At 33.8% G+C, this 16,487-nt stretch overlaps 1 protein-coding gene across 7 annotated transcripts; it reads left to right on the forward strand.

Annotated features, from left to right (window-relative positions):
- The first annotated feature begins 2,316 nt into the window (after window positions 1-2,316).
- LOC132734701 (G protein pathway suppressor 2-like) lies at window positions 2,317-15,858 on the forward strand. 7 transcript variants are annotated; one of them, XR_009626358.1, is made up of 12 exons: window positions 2,317-2,395; window positions 4,408-4,515; window positions 5,346-5,452; window positions 6,145-6,269; window positions 7,776-7,896; window positions 8,981-9,104; window positions 9,697-9,936; window positions 10,636-10,742; window positions 11,377-11,463; window positions 12,050-12,121; window positions 14,890-15,639; window positions 15,673-15,858. XR_009626358.1 is itself a non-coding variant. In XM_060721491.1 (11 exons), the coding sequence occupies exons 2-11, from the start codon at window positions 4,422-4,424 to the stop codon at window positions 14,962-14,964; spliced, it is 1,152 nt and encodes a 383-aa protein (XP_060577474.1). In that variant the 5' UTR covers window positions 2,317-2,395; window positions 4,408-4,421; the 3' UTR covers window positions 14,965-15,858. The 7 variants fall into 7 exon arrangements, 5 of the variants coding, with proteins under 5 accessions (XP_060577474.1, XP_060577476.1, XP_060577475.1 ...); XR_009626359.1 differs by having other exon boundaries at window positions 15,706-15,858; XM_060721491.1 differs by having other exon boundaries at window positions 14,890-15,858.
- The last annotated feature ends 629 nt before the right edge of the window (window positions 15,859-16,487 follow it).

Consider the following 16,487-nt stretch of genomic DNA (forward strand, 5'->3'; position numbering starts at 1 on the left):
AAATATAGAGTTAAAATTGAAAATGTACTAAATTTGCAGTTTGTAGACGTATGTTATAAGAAATTAATATTATTTATTTTCTAAATTAATCATTATGATGATTTATAGATTGATATAATATTAATTTCTAATAATATACGCCTGAAAAATGCAATGTTAGTATAACGCCTCGTTTCATATTTACAAGTCACTTTCGTATTTTTCAATGTGAGCGAAAGGAAGATCTATGAATATTATCAGCTGCTAATAATATACGTCTATAAACAGAAAATTCACTGTAAAATTCTATTAAAAAGGTACTTAATTCAAATTTTAAAAGTCACTTTCGCTCACTTTCGTCAAAAATCTCACTTTCGTATTTTAGGCATACTGAAAATAAGCTATTTTCGCGAAAATAAGCTGCGAAAATAAGAAAAAAGTGCATATATCTGTTAAAATAATAATGTTAGTTATATATTTATGCATTCTTTGAATGATTTTACAGCAAATTAAAATTTCAGAATCAAAAAAGAATATTTCATCATTTATAATAAATTTTATTTATCATTTTGTTCAATTAAATATCTAATCATATAAGATTAATCAAGTTGAACACAACTTAATATATTTCTTCTACTATTCTCAATATGCAATTGATCTGAAAAGAGATAATCAAATTTTGGTTCACATAAGTATAGCTGCCCGTGATTTGTAAACCTGCTGTAACTAAAAAGCCCAATGAATACACCAGTACTGTGACATGGCATGATAATAAATTAAAAACTTGTTTGCTTTGCTTTGTGTAACAGAAGGAAACGGTATAAACGACATTACATGACATCTGTCTCGTGTAGCAACTACATATGACATCCTGTCCGCATTTTTTGCCTGTGCTTTCTGTCCTGTTTGGTGTCCTGCTCGGCTTTTTGTGGGTGGTCATATGTTGGGGGATGCATTCATTGGATACCGCCCTTCCTTGTTGATCTTGTTTTTCATATTTTAAGTATTACTGCCTGTGTCAGATACAACACCCCTAATCCATCTTAGCAAGGATGTTATTCAAAATGATAATAATTAATATTACATTTTTCATGTATAAATGAATTGGGTGTTTAACAAGCAATATTAACTATTCATTATTTGTATAAAGGAATTTGGCGTAAATTCATATGACTAACTTTGATTGACGTCCCTCAAGCATAACAATGAACATTACGCCAGCTTCTTAAATTGTATGCTTATATTTCGACATTCTTACAGATTTCTTTGTTAGGGTTGATAACGTCAAACAATTATGATATAGAAATAAAATCGGTAATTTTTCTCACATCACTTTCTTCGTGCATAAAGTTAACATACGTTATCGTTCATGAGCAGACACAATCAAACCGAGCCTGCAACATTTTCAATTTTGCCATTTTGGGCAGGAGTCCGTTTTTCTCTATTTCAGAAATTTCTTATTATATTCAGGGGCGTAGACAGCTTGCACATAAAAGGGGGTCTGGGGATTGTCCCCGGAAGCCAAAAACAAGTTAAGATTAAAAAGAGCAAAATGCGCGTTCCAAAGTATGTTCAAGGAAAATTATCAAAACAATAATTTTAAACTATGAATTTGATTAGATGCATACTTTATTGAGGATGGTAAACCATGCGCATGCACACACTTGATTCGACTATACGGCTTGAACCCACTACCAGCTCCACTGTCGCCTGTTTTATTGTATTTTTGGGACTTTTGAAAATGTTAATTTCTTGACCAACTTGTAGGCCCGTGCCTACATGGCAAAATCAAATCAAATCAAATCAAAATTTATTTATTGTCGGTAAATATATAACATTTTACAAAACATAAGCTATGTATAGCTTTTGACCGGCCTAATAGTAGCAACGCCACTGATTTTCCTCTGCTTATATGTCGTGTATTAATGGTTTCATTTAAACTATCTGCAGAAATTAGTCAAAGCAATTCTGTTGAACTTTGAGTTGAATAAATACTTTCGAGGTACCACCCTTTTCCAGAGTTTTATAAGTATTGCGTATGATAAAGATATAAGATCTTTGCACGTCATAGTAAATAGTAGAAATAAGTCGTAGAAAAAATGACATTTTATTTTATTATTTTTTTTTTTTTTTGAGGGTGGGGGTGGGGTTGGGGTATCTAAGCTTTGCTTGTATCGTTTTGAAATACGAAACAAGTTTTTCTTCTCATTACTATCTGGTGAATAACGACGTACCCAATTGTAAATGATTAGTAACATTTGCCCTACTGCTTTGATCTTTTTACTCTTTATTTTTACTTGGGTTTTTTTTTAATTTACTTTTTACTACACAGTCTGTCTTACAACAACAACAACAACAACAACATTTTTTTCAAGTTTGGTTGAACTACGGATAATTTTTTCCTCAGATTGCGTAGGTAAATGTAACTTGGTGTAGTTTTAAACATGGTATTTTCATGCTTTATAAGTTAGATTTGTTAAACATCAAGAAATCATTGCATGCCTTGTTTAATTAGCCAGAAATTATCTAAATGAACTGAAGTAGTTGTCGGACACTCCTTTCAGTTGAAATTACATTAAAAGTAAGCCAGATATATAACATTTTGAAAGTCCTTATTGTGCTATCATCGACAATAAAATAATAAAAAATATGTTTGCAAGCATAGCTGATGACGTGTTCCTCGTGACAAATCAGGCAAACTGCATAGAACGATGCCATAGAACAGTACAAATGTAGAAAGGATATCCTTGTGGTACACTAGCTTAAGGTCTTCAGCGAACTCGTTTATATTCCATGACATGATGTGAATGCTGAAGAGAGACCCATAGGGAAAGTCCACCAATAATCGTGTCAGGATCCTAACACACTCGTTTTTATTCATTGAGCATGTCATGAAGTAAAGTGAAGCTAGCATACCCAAGGATGGACTTATAAAAAACTTATTACATATGGGATGGCGCGATAGCTCAGTTGGTTAGAACTTAGACCACTGACTGTCACCCCTGAGGTCCGGGGTTTGATCCTGGGTAACATCCTTGGGATTTTTCAGAGACTTTCTCAGTGTTTCTCACCTACCTAAAGGTGCACTATAAAGAAATCCAGGTAATCCTTGCATGTATCAGTGCTATACACTGGGCATGTAAAGAACCAAGGGATCTATTCAATAAGAGCTAGGGACTGGTTCCCGGATTCCCTTGTATCTCATAGCTGTCTCTCAATTCACTGTATACCTGCTTAGTGTAATCGTAAAAACGATTTTGAAGCGGTATTATGTAGATGTAGATAACGAACATAAACTACCTATTAGTTTCCGACAGGTTAAAAAATTCAGCACTTGGCCACCATATTGCCAAAATGTTTGACCATGGATTACGAGATTGACCTTTATGGGTTAATTTGAGCAGTCAGTTAACTGTTAAGAAAACAGGACCCATGTGCTTCTAACCTTTTTATAAATTACTTTTTTAAGATATTGAAAAAGGTGATTTACTGAATTTTTGTATTCAATATAATTTTATTTAAGTAAAAATAAATTAAAACATTATCTTGAATTATAAGTATTGAAATCATTTCAACAAAGATGTTCAAAGTATAGAACATGACTACTGTAAATTGGTTCCCACGAATTATATCATACGAGGTCTCGTGTAGCTTCCACAATGTCATAGTCGACTGTTGTCGGCGTAATTGAAAATTCACAGTAAATAGGCAATTTTAATGTCAGTATTAATATTTTGATACTTTAAATGATATAGAATGATCATAAAATAATTGTATTATAAATCGCAAAATGCACAAGAATTATTTTGGACAAGGGTATTTGAAAAATAAGGTTAAATCAACATAGGTTATTCTGGTAAGGTTTCATAACAGGTCTGACACAAAACTTTAACTTTCAGATGGAAAACAAAAAATGTTATAAAGCGGCCTGTAATGTTTTGGAAGCCAGAATTAGTGGTACACTAGATGCATATTTTCACCATACATACAGACATTCACAGTTTTAAACTACCCATGACTCTGAGAAAAGCAAAAAGTTTGGCGTGTGTTCCTCCTGTTTTACTTTCAGTTTTGAGTGTTTGATAAATTCAAAATATGAGCCGCGCCACGACAAAATACACAGTGCGTTTGCGACCAGCATGTATCCAGATCAGCCTGCGCATCTGCGCAGTCTGATCACGATCCATGCTGTGCGCTTACAAACCCTCTAACAAGTAGAGAAACTGATAGCAAACAGCATGGATCCTGATCAGACTGCACAGATGCACAGGCTGATCTGGATCTATGCTGGTCGCAAACCCATTATGTTGGTTTTGTCATGACGCGGCTCATATCATTTTGCAAGTATTTAAGTAAAGATCAAATCAGTATTATCTTGTAAGAATGACGTGGCTATATTTTACACAATTTTTGTTGTTGTTATTACAGTGGTGTAATTGAAAATGCCAGCGTTATTGGAGCGGCCAAAGATGACAAAGCTAATGTATCAGACACTGAAACGACATATACTTAGTGAACGTGAGAGAAAAAAACAAGGTTCGAGATTTACAAATATTTTTATAGTCTTTTACAACACAGGCTTACTGTGAAGAAACACATTAACTTCCTGTGATTGCAAAAAATGATAGAAGTTAAGTTGCGTAATCTTGCAATACATGATACTGTGGTTAGAAGTAAAATGTGCATGTTATCACAATAGCCCATATGCATAAAAATTTTATACAAGCATAGTCTTGTAGTTTCTTGCATATCAGACAGGATTCTCTACTGTTTACACCGGTGCTAGAAAAATCTGTCTTACACCCCCATGTAAGATGTCATTCCTGTGCGCCTTTTAGGAATGAATTGGGTTCTTAGGATGATATCATTTTGCCGTTATGAATGAAGTTGTAAATTCATATGGTACTATAAGAAAAAAGTGCAACATGTAAATGTCAGTTTTAGTAATTTCTTTCTTGAATAATGTTTGACATTTTACTGCATACTTTTGAATTGTTAAAGTTTCGATTGAGTTTTAAGTTTGTTTCTTTGGTTTTTGAAAAATGGATTGTGCTAATCAGCGAAATGCTAATGGTAAGGGAATGTTTAATTATGTTATCCTGAAAAAACATGCAGAAAAGTAAGACAATTGATGGTTCAGCTATAAAGCCAATGATTACTTCTGTGGAATTAATAACAGGACATCTAAACTAAAAAATGTTTTTTAGTAAAAAAAAAAAGATTTTTTAGGGGGTATAATGGGCCTTTAAGCAAAATGTTTTGTTCCTTTAACAGCTGAGCAAGAACAAGATGCTATGCTGGAACAAAAATAGATTTTTTAGGGGGTATAATGGGCCTTTAAGCAAACTGTTTTGTTCCTTTAACAGCTGAGCAAGAACAAGATGCTATGCTGGAGCAACAGAGAAAGGAAAGAGAGATGAAGAAGAAGAAAGAAGAAGATAACAATCTCACTATAGAACAGACAAAAGAACAAGTAATTTATTTATAGATACATGCATTAAAGTAGTGGGTACATTGTGAATTGTGCATTTCTTTTGCATTAAAATATTAAAGTGACTATAAATGTGTTTCCAAAAAAATAGCTGATGATATTTGAAATATAAACCATTTGTATAAGTGGCAATAGAATCCCTTTTGTCAAATCTCTTGTAAACTACCGAACGTAAGGAAAAAATTGTAAGAAATTTGGAAACACATACATGGAATGATCTAGGGGAAAAACCAGTATTTTTATGGAAAGTGAAACCATGTGCCCGAACTATTAGAGATTCATGTTGATTCACCTTATGAAAAAATAAAAATCCAGGAAACATTCTATGTATGGGTTTCTTAATAGAATGAGTGGGACTTTTTACTTTATCCCATGAAATATTAGAAAAGTTATGGCAGAAAATTGTAAACCCCCAACTGTCTGTTGTATTAGTTTTCTGCCCTATCACAAAGACATGTGGTATAGGTAATGTGTGTGTTATAAAACATTGTTTTTTTTTACTCATAAAGGTTATGATGTAAAGTTTACGATGAAATCACTGTGCTGGAAAATGGATCATTAATGGGTATATATTCCAGAAACAGTTGACAGATAATTTCCAGGTGGTATATGCAGACTAAAATGCTGTCATGTGATGCCGTTATTTAACATCATACTTAACCTAAATATTGCAGATATCACAGTTAGAAAAGAAGCTGGAACAGTTAGGATCAGAGAAACACGAACTGTTCTCACAATTAAAGAAAGTTCTTCATCAGGAGGATGAAACGAGGAAAAGAACTCAACTAAAGGAGCAAAGGTAAATAAATGAAAAGAAAAAGAAGCAGAGACAGAGATACAAAAACATGTCTGTTTCAGAAATCAACTAAAAGAAAATATGATGTAGATTTTGATTTTGGGGTCAAAGGTCAAGTTCACATTGACCTATTATGTTTAAAGGGTTGACTAATAACTTGACAACCCATGAGCTCTTGGCCCACAAACTTCACACATGCATTGGTCTTGGCCAGTTTATGACTCATATTGATTTTTGGATCAAGGGGACAAGGCCAAATTGACTGTGTATGTCTAAAGGGTTTCCAACCAATAACTGCACAACAAAAAATGAAAGAAATTTTACAGGTACATTGGTCTTGGCCAGTAGATGACATATCCCCGTACTGCCTCTTTCCGATCAGCTAACACATTTTTCAACAATAACTGACAGTGAAATTATATATAAAAAAATTCTCTTTCAATTCTGAGAATATTATCTTTTCAGCTAATTAATGCACCAACTTTTTAAAATTTTACTTGAATTATAACTATAAATCGAGGACAAATCATTACTGACCCACTTTCCTGTTCTTCAAAATTTCACAACCACTTTTCAATCAGTTAACAAAATATAAACTGTACCACATAAAAATTGTCATACAATGTTAAAATATAATTAGTTCTGTATTTTGGAGAAATTTTGACTAACTCAACTTCAGATAAATGGTAATAAACAATTTTAACCTAATTATAATGCCATTTTTCAATCTAGATATCTATTTGCTGTGGTATAGCTGTCACAATTGTGGTATGAATGTACATTTCAATTTGCATAACAGAAAAAGCATGTTCTTGTGAAATTTTTAGGATCTTAGGGTCTATATGACCCCATTCTAGTGACTGCTTACTGAAAAGTTATCACAGAGAATGTTTTTTCTTGTTTAAGTGACTGTTACTTTACTGATGTATTACCTTCCATTAAGAACTGTATAGTAGAATATGTACATATTAAAATTACAGCTTTTGAAGTGCGAGTATACATTTATGACTTCATGATATGAAACAGTTTTCAAACTTAATATCCATTTCTGCAGACTGACAAAAACTGAGTCTGTAAATCATTATTTTTAGAAAATTATTGTGATTTGTAACTGGGTAAATAAAGGATTAGTGGAAAACACACATTTTACATATTTTGAACTAAAATGCTAGCATTTTTTCTTTTTTATCGCCATAATGACATTGCTGCTGATAAATTTAGTCAAGGTGAATACAAGATGTGCTTACAGTTTGGTTACATGACAAATAAGGTCAAAAATAAAAAAATTCTAGGGATGATTGAAAAGTGGTTGTGATTGAAAACTGGCAGTATGTGGATACTTGAAAAACCAAGTTTATGGTCCAAGTAGGGCTCAAACCCAAGATCCCTGGTTGAGAGACAGGCACGTTAAGCACTAGGCAACCACTTCCCTTATAAAATATTGCTAAAATGACTGTGAAAGGGTACTTGAAAAAACTGTTAAACAAGTGTATTGTACGTGTTTTGCAGTGAATTAATGAGTGTTCAGGCACCATACACTCACCCGGCAATGCCTCCAGTGTCAGCTCATTCGATGCATCTAGGACGGCCTACCATGTACAGACCAACACAGAGTATGATAACAGTTACAGTAAGTCTGAATATAGATTATCACAGATTTGACTTACATATGATTTACATAATTCAGTCATGTTGATATTGTGCTTTTTGTTATTTCTGAAAATATTAATTTAAAGACATGGTAAAAGCTGCATTCGTTCAAACAAGTGAACAAAGTTGCTTAAAATCAAAAGTTACAAAAATATGTAACAACTGAAGACATGTTAAAATAGGCACAATCCATGTATGACTCTATTTTGTAGCTATGATTGTTGCATTGTTGTTGTGGTCATTGTTGTTGTTTTTGATGCAAAACTTTAATGTAGCCCATTACTCAAACATTTAAAAGGTATTGGTAACAATATGAAACTTGAAATGCTTGCTTCTCATGACAAGGGAAAGTTACTAGACAAGGGGCATAATTCTAAAAGTTGTATATTTTTGAGTTATGCCCCTTTTTAACTTAGAAATTTTGTTAAAGTGGTTATTTCAACAGATGATCATACACCACATACAGTGCTCTTGTTAGCTTGTCTGTTTTGAAGAAAAAGTTGAGCATTATGATCTCTGATGTTTTGTTGTCATAGTCATCATGAAAAACCTTTAATGAAGTCAATTATTCAAACATTTTAAAAGATAGCAACACGATACTTGGAGTACTTGCTCATCATGGCTAGATACAGTTGTAACACAAGAAGCATAAGTCTGAAAGCTTAAATTTTGGAGTTATGCCCCTTTTTAACTTGGACTTATTGTCAAAATTGCCTACTAAGTAGAATAATTTTAGTCCTGTCCCTTTATAACTTGAATATAGATAAAAATTGTTTATTGATAATCGTTGCCCATAACAGACAAGTGTTAACACTACATGCTTGGCTCTTGTCTAGTTTTATCACCATGTTTTATAAGAGCTATTATTATATATTTTAACACAATTAAGGTAATTTATGTGGTTTATTAGTGCATTCTGTTATGATTCTAAATTACTTTATATTTGTTCTCTTCACAATACCTGGTAATTTTACTATTTGTTTAAATTTTCACTAAAATGTGTACAAATGTAGAGGCTTATCATAATGCTGCGATAGTGCTTAAACGAGACCTTGCTATTTTAGTCTGTTCCGAATGTTCCAATGAAGAGACCAAGAAGTCCGTCCCCTACGCCAACATCTGGTTACCAGCATCCATATGAGAGCAAAAAGGCTGTTGCAATGTATAGTCATTCTGCACAAGATTTTAGTAAGTATTCTACAACACACAAATGACTTAGGGCCTCCTTCCTCCAATAATGAAGTTAAGTTTTCAATATGACTGGAATAAATGTGTGATATTGAACTCAATCCGTAAAATGCTTAGGATCTTAAATAGACATACCTATCTTTCAATCTGCACAAAACCAAATATCATTTTTAGAGAAATTTGTGAATGAAGCTCGTTAAAATTACGTCATTTTAGAAGGGAATTATCAGCTTAGGATGACTTCGTTTCACCGTTGTTATTAAAGTTGTAAATTCATACGGTATTGTAAGAAAATAATTATAGATGAAATGAAATTAATTTCCATGAAAAAAATATCTTATTGAGGTTAACGTTTGAAATAATATGGCAAAAAATGCAAGACAAAATATCTGACATATGTTTGTGGTTCAAATAAGCCGAGTTACCGCCCCTGGGCAGGGTCCCCTCAGGACAGATATTCCCATCCGAACCGCAACATATGACAGATTTTATTAGTATTTGCAAAAACAATTCTCCACATTCAGAAGTGAAAATCCAAACATATATTTTCTAAAGTTTCTGTAACATATATAACCTTATTGTTTCATAACAGAATCAGGAACATACCCTGCACCAGCTCAACAAGGTCAGGTGACCTTCGTTTCCCAACCGGTACACTCGTTTCAGCAATCTACAGTGTCGTACTCCACTTGTAAGCCGACCCCGGGAAAATACCAACCAGCTAGCCAGTCGGCTTTCTCCACCTACCCAAGTCATTATGCTCAACATCAAAAAACTATACCTGAACAACAGTACCCGGCTGCTTATCAAATGCAAAGACTTCAACAGCCAGGTATAGCTTATAAACCTTTTTACTGATATTTTCTTATTTCTCACACAATCATCATACTTTCAAGTTAACTTTTTCTATATACCGTATATCAGGTTTTTTTCGCGAGTATCTTATTTTCACTATATTCTTGTGCAAAAAAATGAATATCACACAAAAAAATAGACGTGCTAAATTTTCCTTCAATTTAATACAGGGATTTTGTTAGTTTCTGCAACTTTTAGTAATATTTTACATTGTTATACCTGCAAATCGATTGGTCAAATATCAATATTCAATGCATAGATTCATGACCTGTTTAATTCTAATTATCAGATTAGTGGATACAATAAAAATTTCACCACAACATATTTGTTAACAAAAGAGCACTTGTCAATGTTTGTGGTTAACTATATTGTTATTCAAATAAAAGGTCAGCTTAGGGATCTATCAATATTTATGGTTCTTTAGAAATTATTGGGTAAGTTATCCAGGAAAGCCAGTTAGGTGGATTGACTGCCAAGATATGACCCAAAACATGCTAAAATCAGCAAGAAAAAAAAAAGAAAGAAAAACAAACAAACATTTGAGCCATGCCATGACAAAACCAGCATAATGGGTTTGCGACCAGCAGATGCGCAGGCTGGTCTGGATCCATGCTGGTCGCATACCCATTATGTTGGTTTTGTCATGACGCGGCTCATTTGTTTACTTACATTTCAGGTTATTTAGCATCACCACACTCTGCTAACATTCCGTTACAACAGCAACTGCAGCATGCTAATGAGAAAGCAGGATTTAATGAAGGCGAGAAATATAAAATGCAGCAGGTAATTTGATTTGATAAATGTATTCAATTAATTTCACTGTAAATCTTTGTAATTGTCTTCAGGTTGAAAGAAACATTCACTTTGAGGGGATTTGATTTTTTTTACACAATTATAGTACATGTATTGCTCAATATCTTGTAAAGTGTGACATTTTTATGTACTGAATAATTTTGATATGGCTGAATGTGCTGATATAACATAAATTTATTAGCTGGACTTTTCAAAGAAAATTGAAATCATCCTAATCTCCCTGCTGTTGGTACTAGTTTTATCACTTTGTTAATCTTTTGCTAGTAGTTTCATATCTCATATGCTATTATCATATGCTATTACTACTGAATACAAACATATCTGCGTGTATAGATTCAATAAAGTTGCTGAAATGATAGCGTATTAGTTTATACAAATTTATTTTAGTTAGATTGAAATGTACTCGAATCTGTACCTGGAACTAGCCAGTACTAAGCAATGAGCGTTAAGTTTCTTGCGCACAGAAACAAGGCTTGCCCCTGATGGGATTTGAACCCAACATGACCAGCAATCCTTAGATTACTAGTCTGAAGAGTTAAACATTCAGCCACTACACAACACATGTGTGTTAAGATGTAATTTAATTTTATCTATTGTCTTTTAGCCAGCACAGATAAGGGGTGTGGCCCCCATACAGGGTCAGCAGCCAGGAATGTTACCAATATCTTTACAGCAGGAAATGCCTGGAAGAGTGAGTGACGTTTATATAAAGCTTTGTTAACAGTATTTATTTAAATCCTTCAAACAAGTTTAGTAAATTGACAAGCCACCCAAATATCCTGTTGTTTTGCTTGTTTTAAAATTTTGGCAACTAAGTACATGTTGTATATTGAATATTGAAACCAGATGTAGTTTCCACTTTTGTCAACGGAGCTAAATATTGCAAGAATAGGGATCTATCAATTACTATTAAATTATGCAAAGTTTTTCAAGTCAAGTAAATTATGCAAAGTTTTTTTCAGGTCAATTAAGTTATGCAAGGGTTTTCAGGTCAGATAAGTTATGCAAGGTTTTTCCAATCAATTACGTTATGTAAGGCTTTTCTGGTCAAATAAGTTATGCAAGGTTTTTCAAGTAAAGTAAGTTATGCAAGGTTTTTTAGGTCAAATAAGCTATGCCATGTTTTTCATGCAAGGTTTTTCAAGTCAGGTAGATGTTGGATGTTGCATACATGTATATATTTTTTATTGAAAGACTTTCTCAATACAAATGTTTAACTGTGTTGACTTTGGTATTTAATGTGAAGGTGTTTAACATAATTTTATTAAATCCAACAGGGAAGCATAGTAACTGGATTTGCGAGAAGTCAGGCACCACCAACAAGTTCATACCAGCCAAGTAGCTCACAGGTACTAGCTTTTCTTAACCCATAACTTGCAACTTGCATGTGCCACCAGTATAGAATCAGGCCGGTCTGCACATTAGTGCTGTCTGAACAGTCTTAATACTGTTGACTGACCAACTACATTTTTTTTTTCTGATATCCCCAAAATATATTAGGGGCAGGTTCATATAATGGATGGTGAACATGTTCATATAAGAAATTTAGCAGGTTTTGGGTAAAATGTGTAGAACTGTGAAGTATGGCTTTATGAATTCGGCATGTACTGGTTTTTATGCTGGCTAGATAAGGTTAATATTAAAAGTTTTGGTGTCAAGAGCATGGTATGAAGAAATCATGTTTGTGTTATATGTCCATCATGGCAAATTCAAGACATTTTTGTGTCGCCTCTACGGAGTAGTGGCGACATATAGGGATCACTTCTCCGTCGTCTGTCTGTCCGTCTGTCTGTCCGTCCGTCCGTCCGTCACAAAACTTGTCCGGACTACTCCTCATAAACTACTGGTGCAATTTCATCCAAACTTTACAGGAATGATCAGTACCAAGTCTAGTTGTGCATATTGTCAGGATTTTCCGGTTCAATGATTTTTGTCAGAGTTATGGCCCTTTAATAATTTTTAATTTTTAAAGTTTGTCCGGACTACTTCTCTTATACCACTAATGCAATTTCAAATGAACTTTACAGGATTGATTTCTGTAGCTCAAGTCTTTGCGCATATTGCACGGGTTTTCCCGGTTGAATGATTTTTTGGCCGAGTTATGGCCCTTTGATAAAAAAGGTTTCTTTTTCTGTGTGTTGCCAGATACACAAAAGCTTGTCCGGACTACTCCTCATAAACTACTGGTGCAATTTCATCCAAACTTTACAGGAATGATCAGTACCAAGTCTAGTTGTGCATATTGTCAGCATTTTTCGGTTCAATGATTTTTGTTTGAGTTATGGCCCTTTAATAATTTTTAGCTCGACTTTTCTATGAAAAGGGGAGCTATCCTACTCGCCCCGGCGTCGGCGTCGGCGTCACACCTTGGTTAAGTTTTTCGTACCACCCCACTTTATTTCAGAAGTATTACAAGTATGGCTTTGAAACTTACCATTACTTGTTCACCATCATAACCTCCATCTACAGACAAGAGTACATAACTCTGTCAAGGTTTTTGACAGAATTATGGCCCTTTTTTGACTTAGAAAGTGTATTGAGCTTGGTTAAGTTTTTTGTACCACCTTCACTTTATTTCAAAAACCATTGGAGGTATTGCTTTGAAACTGACCATACTGTTTACCATCACGACCTTCATCAACAGACAAGAGGACATAACTCTGTCAAGGTTTTTGACAGAATTATGCCCCTTTTGACTTAGAAAATACATTGAATATGGGTAAAATTCCACTTATTGCCTTAACCCATTTTGAGATATTGCTTTGAAAACTTTAATGCTATTTCACATCATTACCCCCATCTGTACGCAAGAGAAGGTAACTCTGTCAAGGATTTTGTTTTAAAAATTAAGGCCTTTTATCGACTTAGAATCTTGGTTTAAGTTTTTACCAGTCCACTTTTTGACTGAACTGTTTGAGATATTAATTTGAAAGTTGGAATACTTGTTTACAATCATGATTCCCAAACATGTCCAGGAGAAGGTAATTCTGTCAAAGATTTTATTTGAATTATGGCCCTTAACTGTCAATGTTTTGTATTATAGGCAAGCACTAAAAAAAACTTTAAAAAATCTAAAAAAAATTCATTCCTATCCACTTGTTCACTTTACCATAAATTATTATTATCACACAATTCAGTAAAATTAATTCTTCACTAAATATCTTAAATGCTCATGGCCATTGTTCACTTTAAAAATACAGAGATTCTTGTATTGCCTTTTACTGCAAAAACTTTTTTTATTGGCAAGCAATAAAAAAGTCGAGCGCGCTGTCTTACGGACAGCTCTTGTTATTTTTAAAGTTTGTCCAGACTACTTCTCTTATACCACTAATGCAATTTCAATGAAACTTTACAGGATTGATCTGTAGCTCAAGTCCTTGCACATATTGCACGGGTTTTTCGGTTGAATGATTTTTGGCCGAGTTATGGCCCTTTGATAAAAAGGTGTTTTTTTCTGTGTGTTGCCAGATACGCAAAAGCTTGTCCGGACTATTCCTCATAAACTACTGGTGCAATTTTATCCAAACTTTACAGGAATGATCAGTACAAAGTCTAGTTGTGCACTGTCTGTCTGTCAGTCCGTCTGTCACAAAATTTGTCCCAACATGAAATTGGCCATCATGAGGCGACACATGTGATTACTGATCGCTCTTGTTAAAATATGGAGAAGCTTGCAGGTACAGTTGTCCTTCCGCTTAAATCAATAGGGAGAGCATGGAATTTGCAATCCAGGGGTCCCTGGTTTGATCCTCCAGTCAGGCGAAATATCTCTGTGACATTGATCTTAGACATCTCACCGGTGATTAGGAAATCAATTGGGAATAAGGGGGACATATACAGGTTTCACTTAAAAAGTCTTCTTTTGTCTTCCATATTTACTACCAGACCATAACCTTGTTGCCAAAAGCAACCAGATGATCACTTTAGGTTTGTTCCCTGATATTTTGATGTCAATTTCTGCCATATTAATACCGATCATATCAGTGTTAGAAGAAAATGGTTTGTAATATTGAATATGGAAGTAGTACAAAAAATGTACACTAAAATTATGATAGTAGAATGGACTGTTCCGGGTTTTATAGTGATTATTGTACAATAATGTATTCCTCTTTTGCAGCAGGTAATGTATCCAGGTCAACAGCCAGGAGGTCAAGGTCGTCCCGGTTACAATAACCAAGGTCGTTACCATTGAAAGGTTATCAGATATTGGGACTGGTATCAGAAAGTCTAGAAAGTGCAATGAAAAGTTAAATATAAGGATCTCAATTTATGATGTTATTTTTAAATGTCAAATATCAAAGTTATTTAATGTCAAATATCAAGGTCATTAGACATGTATTCAGTGTATGAAAATATTTGATTACATCAGAACAATGTTATAAAACATGATTTTGCTACTGTGCAATTCAAAAAATAACTGAAGATGTTAATAAGAAGTGATCTTGTGGATAAGAGAAAGTGATAATTGTCTGAAAAGTGCTATGAAAATTTTGTAATGTGCTACGTTTGTGTTTAGTGAAGTTTTATATTAGTCCTCTCACTTGCATGTTAACATATGATTTAGATATTGAAATTTGAGAAAAAATGAAGGATTCATTGCATTGTTGTCAGTGAAAAATGTGAAGAAGTGTGCCTTTTTTCTACTGTGACAGTGTTTGACTTTTTTCTACTGTGTTATTGTATTTTAAAGAAGGGATTGTTTTTTTCTGGTGTATCAGGTGTATCAAGTGTGTGCAGGGGAGTTGGGGTTTGGAAGTTGAAAAGGCTGGGGTTGAGGGAAGGTAAAGAGTGATGGTGGTTGAGGTAGAGGATGGAAGAGTCAAGAGGATGGAGGTTAAGAGATAGTGGTTTAGGAAGAGGGAAAGAGGTTAGGGATTGGAGTTGAGGAAGAGGGAAAGAGGTTAGGGATTGGAGTTGAGGAAGAGGGAAAGAGGTTAGGGATTGGGGTTGAGGAAGAGTTGAAACAGATGCGATGGAAAAAGTGTTGAAATGAATAAGGCAGAGGGACTGTGATTAGTGATTGAGGAAGAGGAGTGAATTTGTTAAATGTGCTATACAGATTATTTGTTGTTATTATATTTTGTATTTCTATTAGGGATGGCAACGAATACTAAAATCAATACTCGAGTACTCGGTCATTTTCCGCTTCGAGTACCTCGGTTATCGGATTTGATTTTCCAATGAATTTTTAAATTTTTATCCCACAAATATCAAACACCGTCTCTGCACTTTCGTTTTCTACTTTTAATTTCATAGAATTTCATAACAGGTTACTATAATTTTAGGGACTTGCAAAAATAAATATATAAATTATAAACATAAGGAAATGTCAAGACAGCATTATATTTTTACTTACAAATTTTCTCCCATTGAATTGAAGCGCAATACGGCTTCCCAATGGATAGAAAAATTCCGTATTTGACAAAGAGTGGACAAATACGGTACCATATATGGAAATTGCCGGACTATTTTTTGCGTTGGTTTTCCTTTCTTAGCTTGGTATTAAACGTTAGCATTTGGGAAAAAAGGGAAACCAAAATTATATAAGGAATTGTAAGGCGTGTACGTTTTTGCAAAAATTACGTATTCATCCGTCGGTCATAAATTTATTTCTTGACAGCTACATTTCATTTTCTGAAATTTCTTATAGAAGTGTGGTATAATGAAAACGATTTATAATTAAAACGAAAAGGTATATAATAAAAGGAAAATTAT

Source organism: Ruditapes philippinarum, unplaced genomic scaffold (assembly GCF_026571515.1).
Source record: "Ruditapes philippinarum isolate M1 unplaced genomic scaffold, ASM2657151v2 ctg1335_1_1_1_1, whole genome shotgun sequence".
Taxonomy (NCBI): domain Eukaryota; kingdom Metazoa; phylum Mollusca; class Bivalvia; order Venerida; family Veneridae; genus Ruditapes; species Ruditapes philippinarum.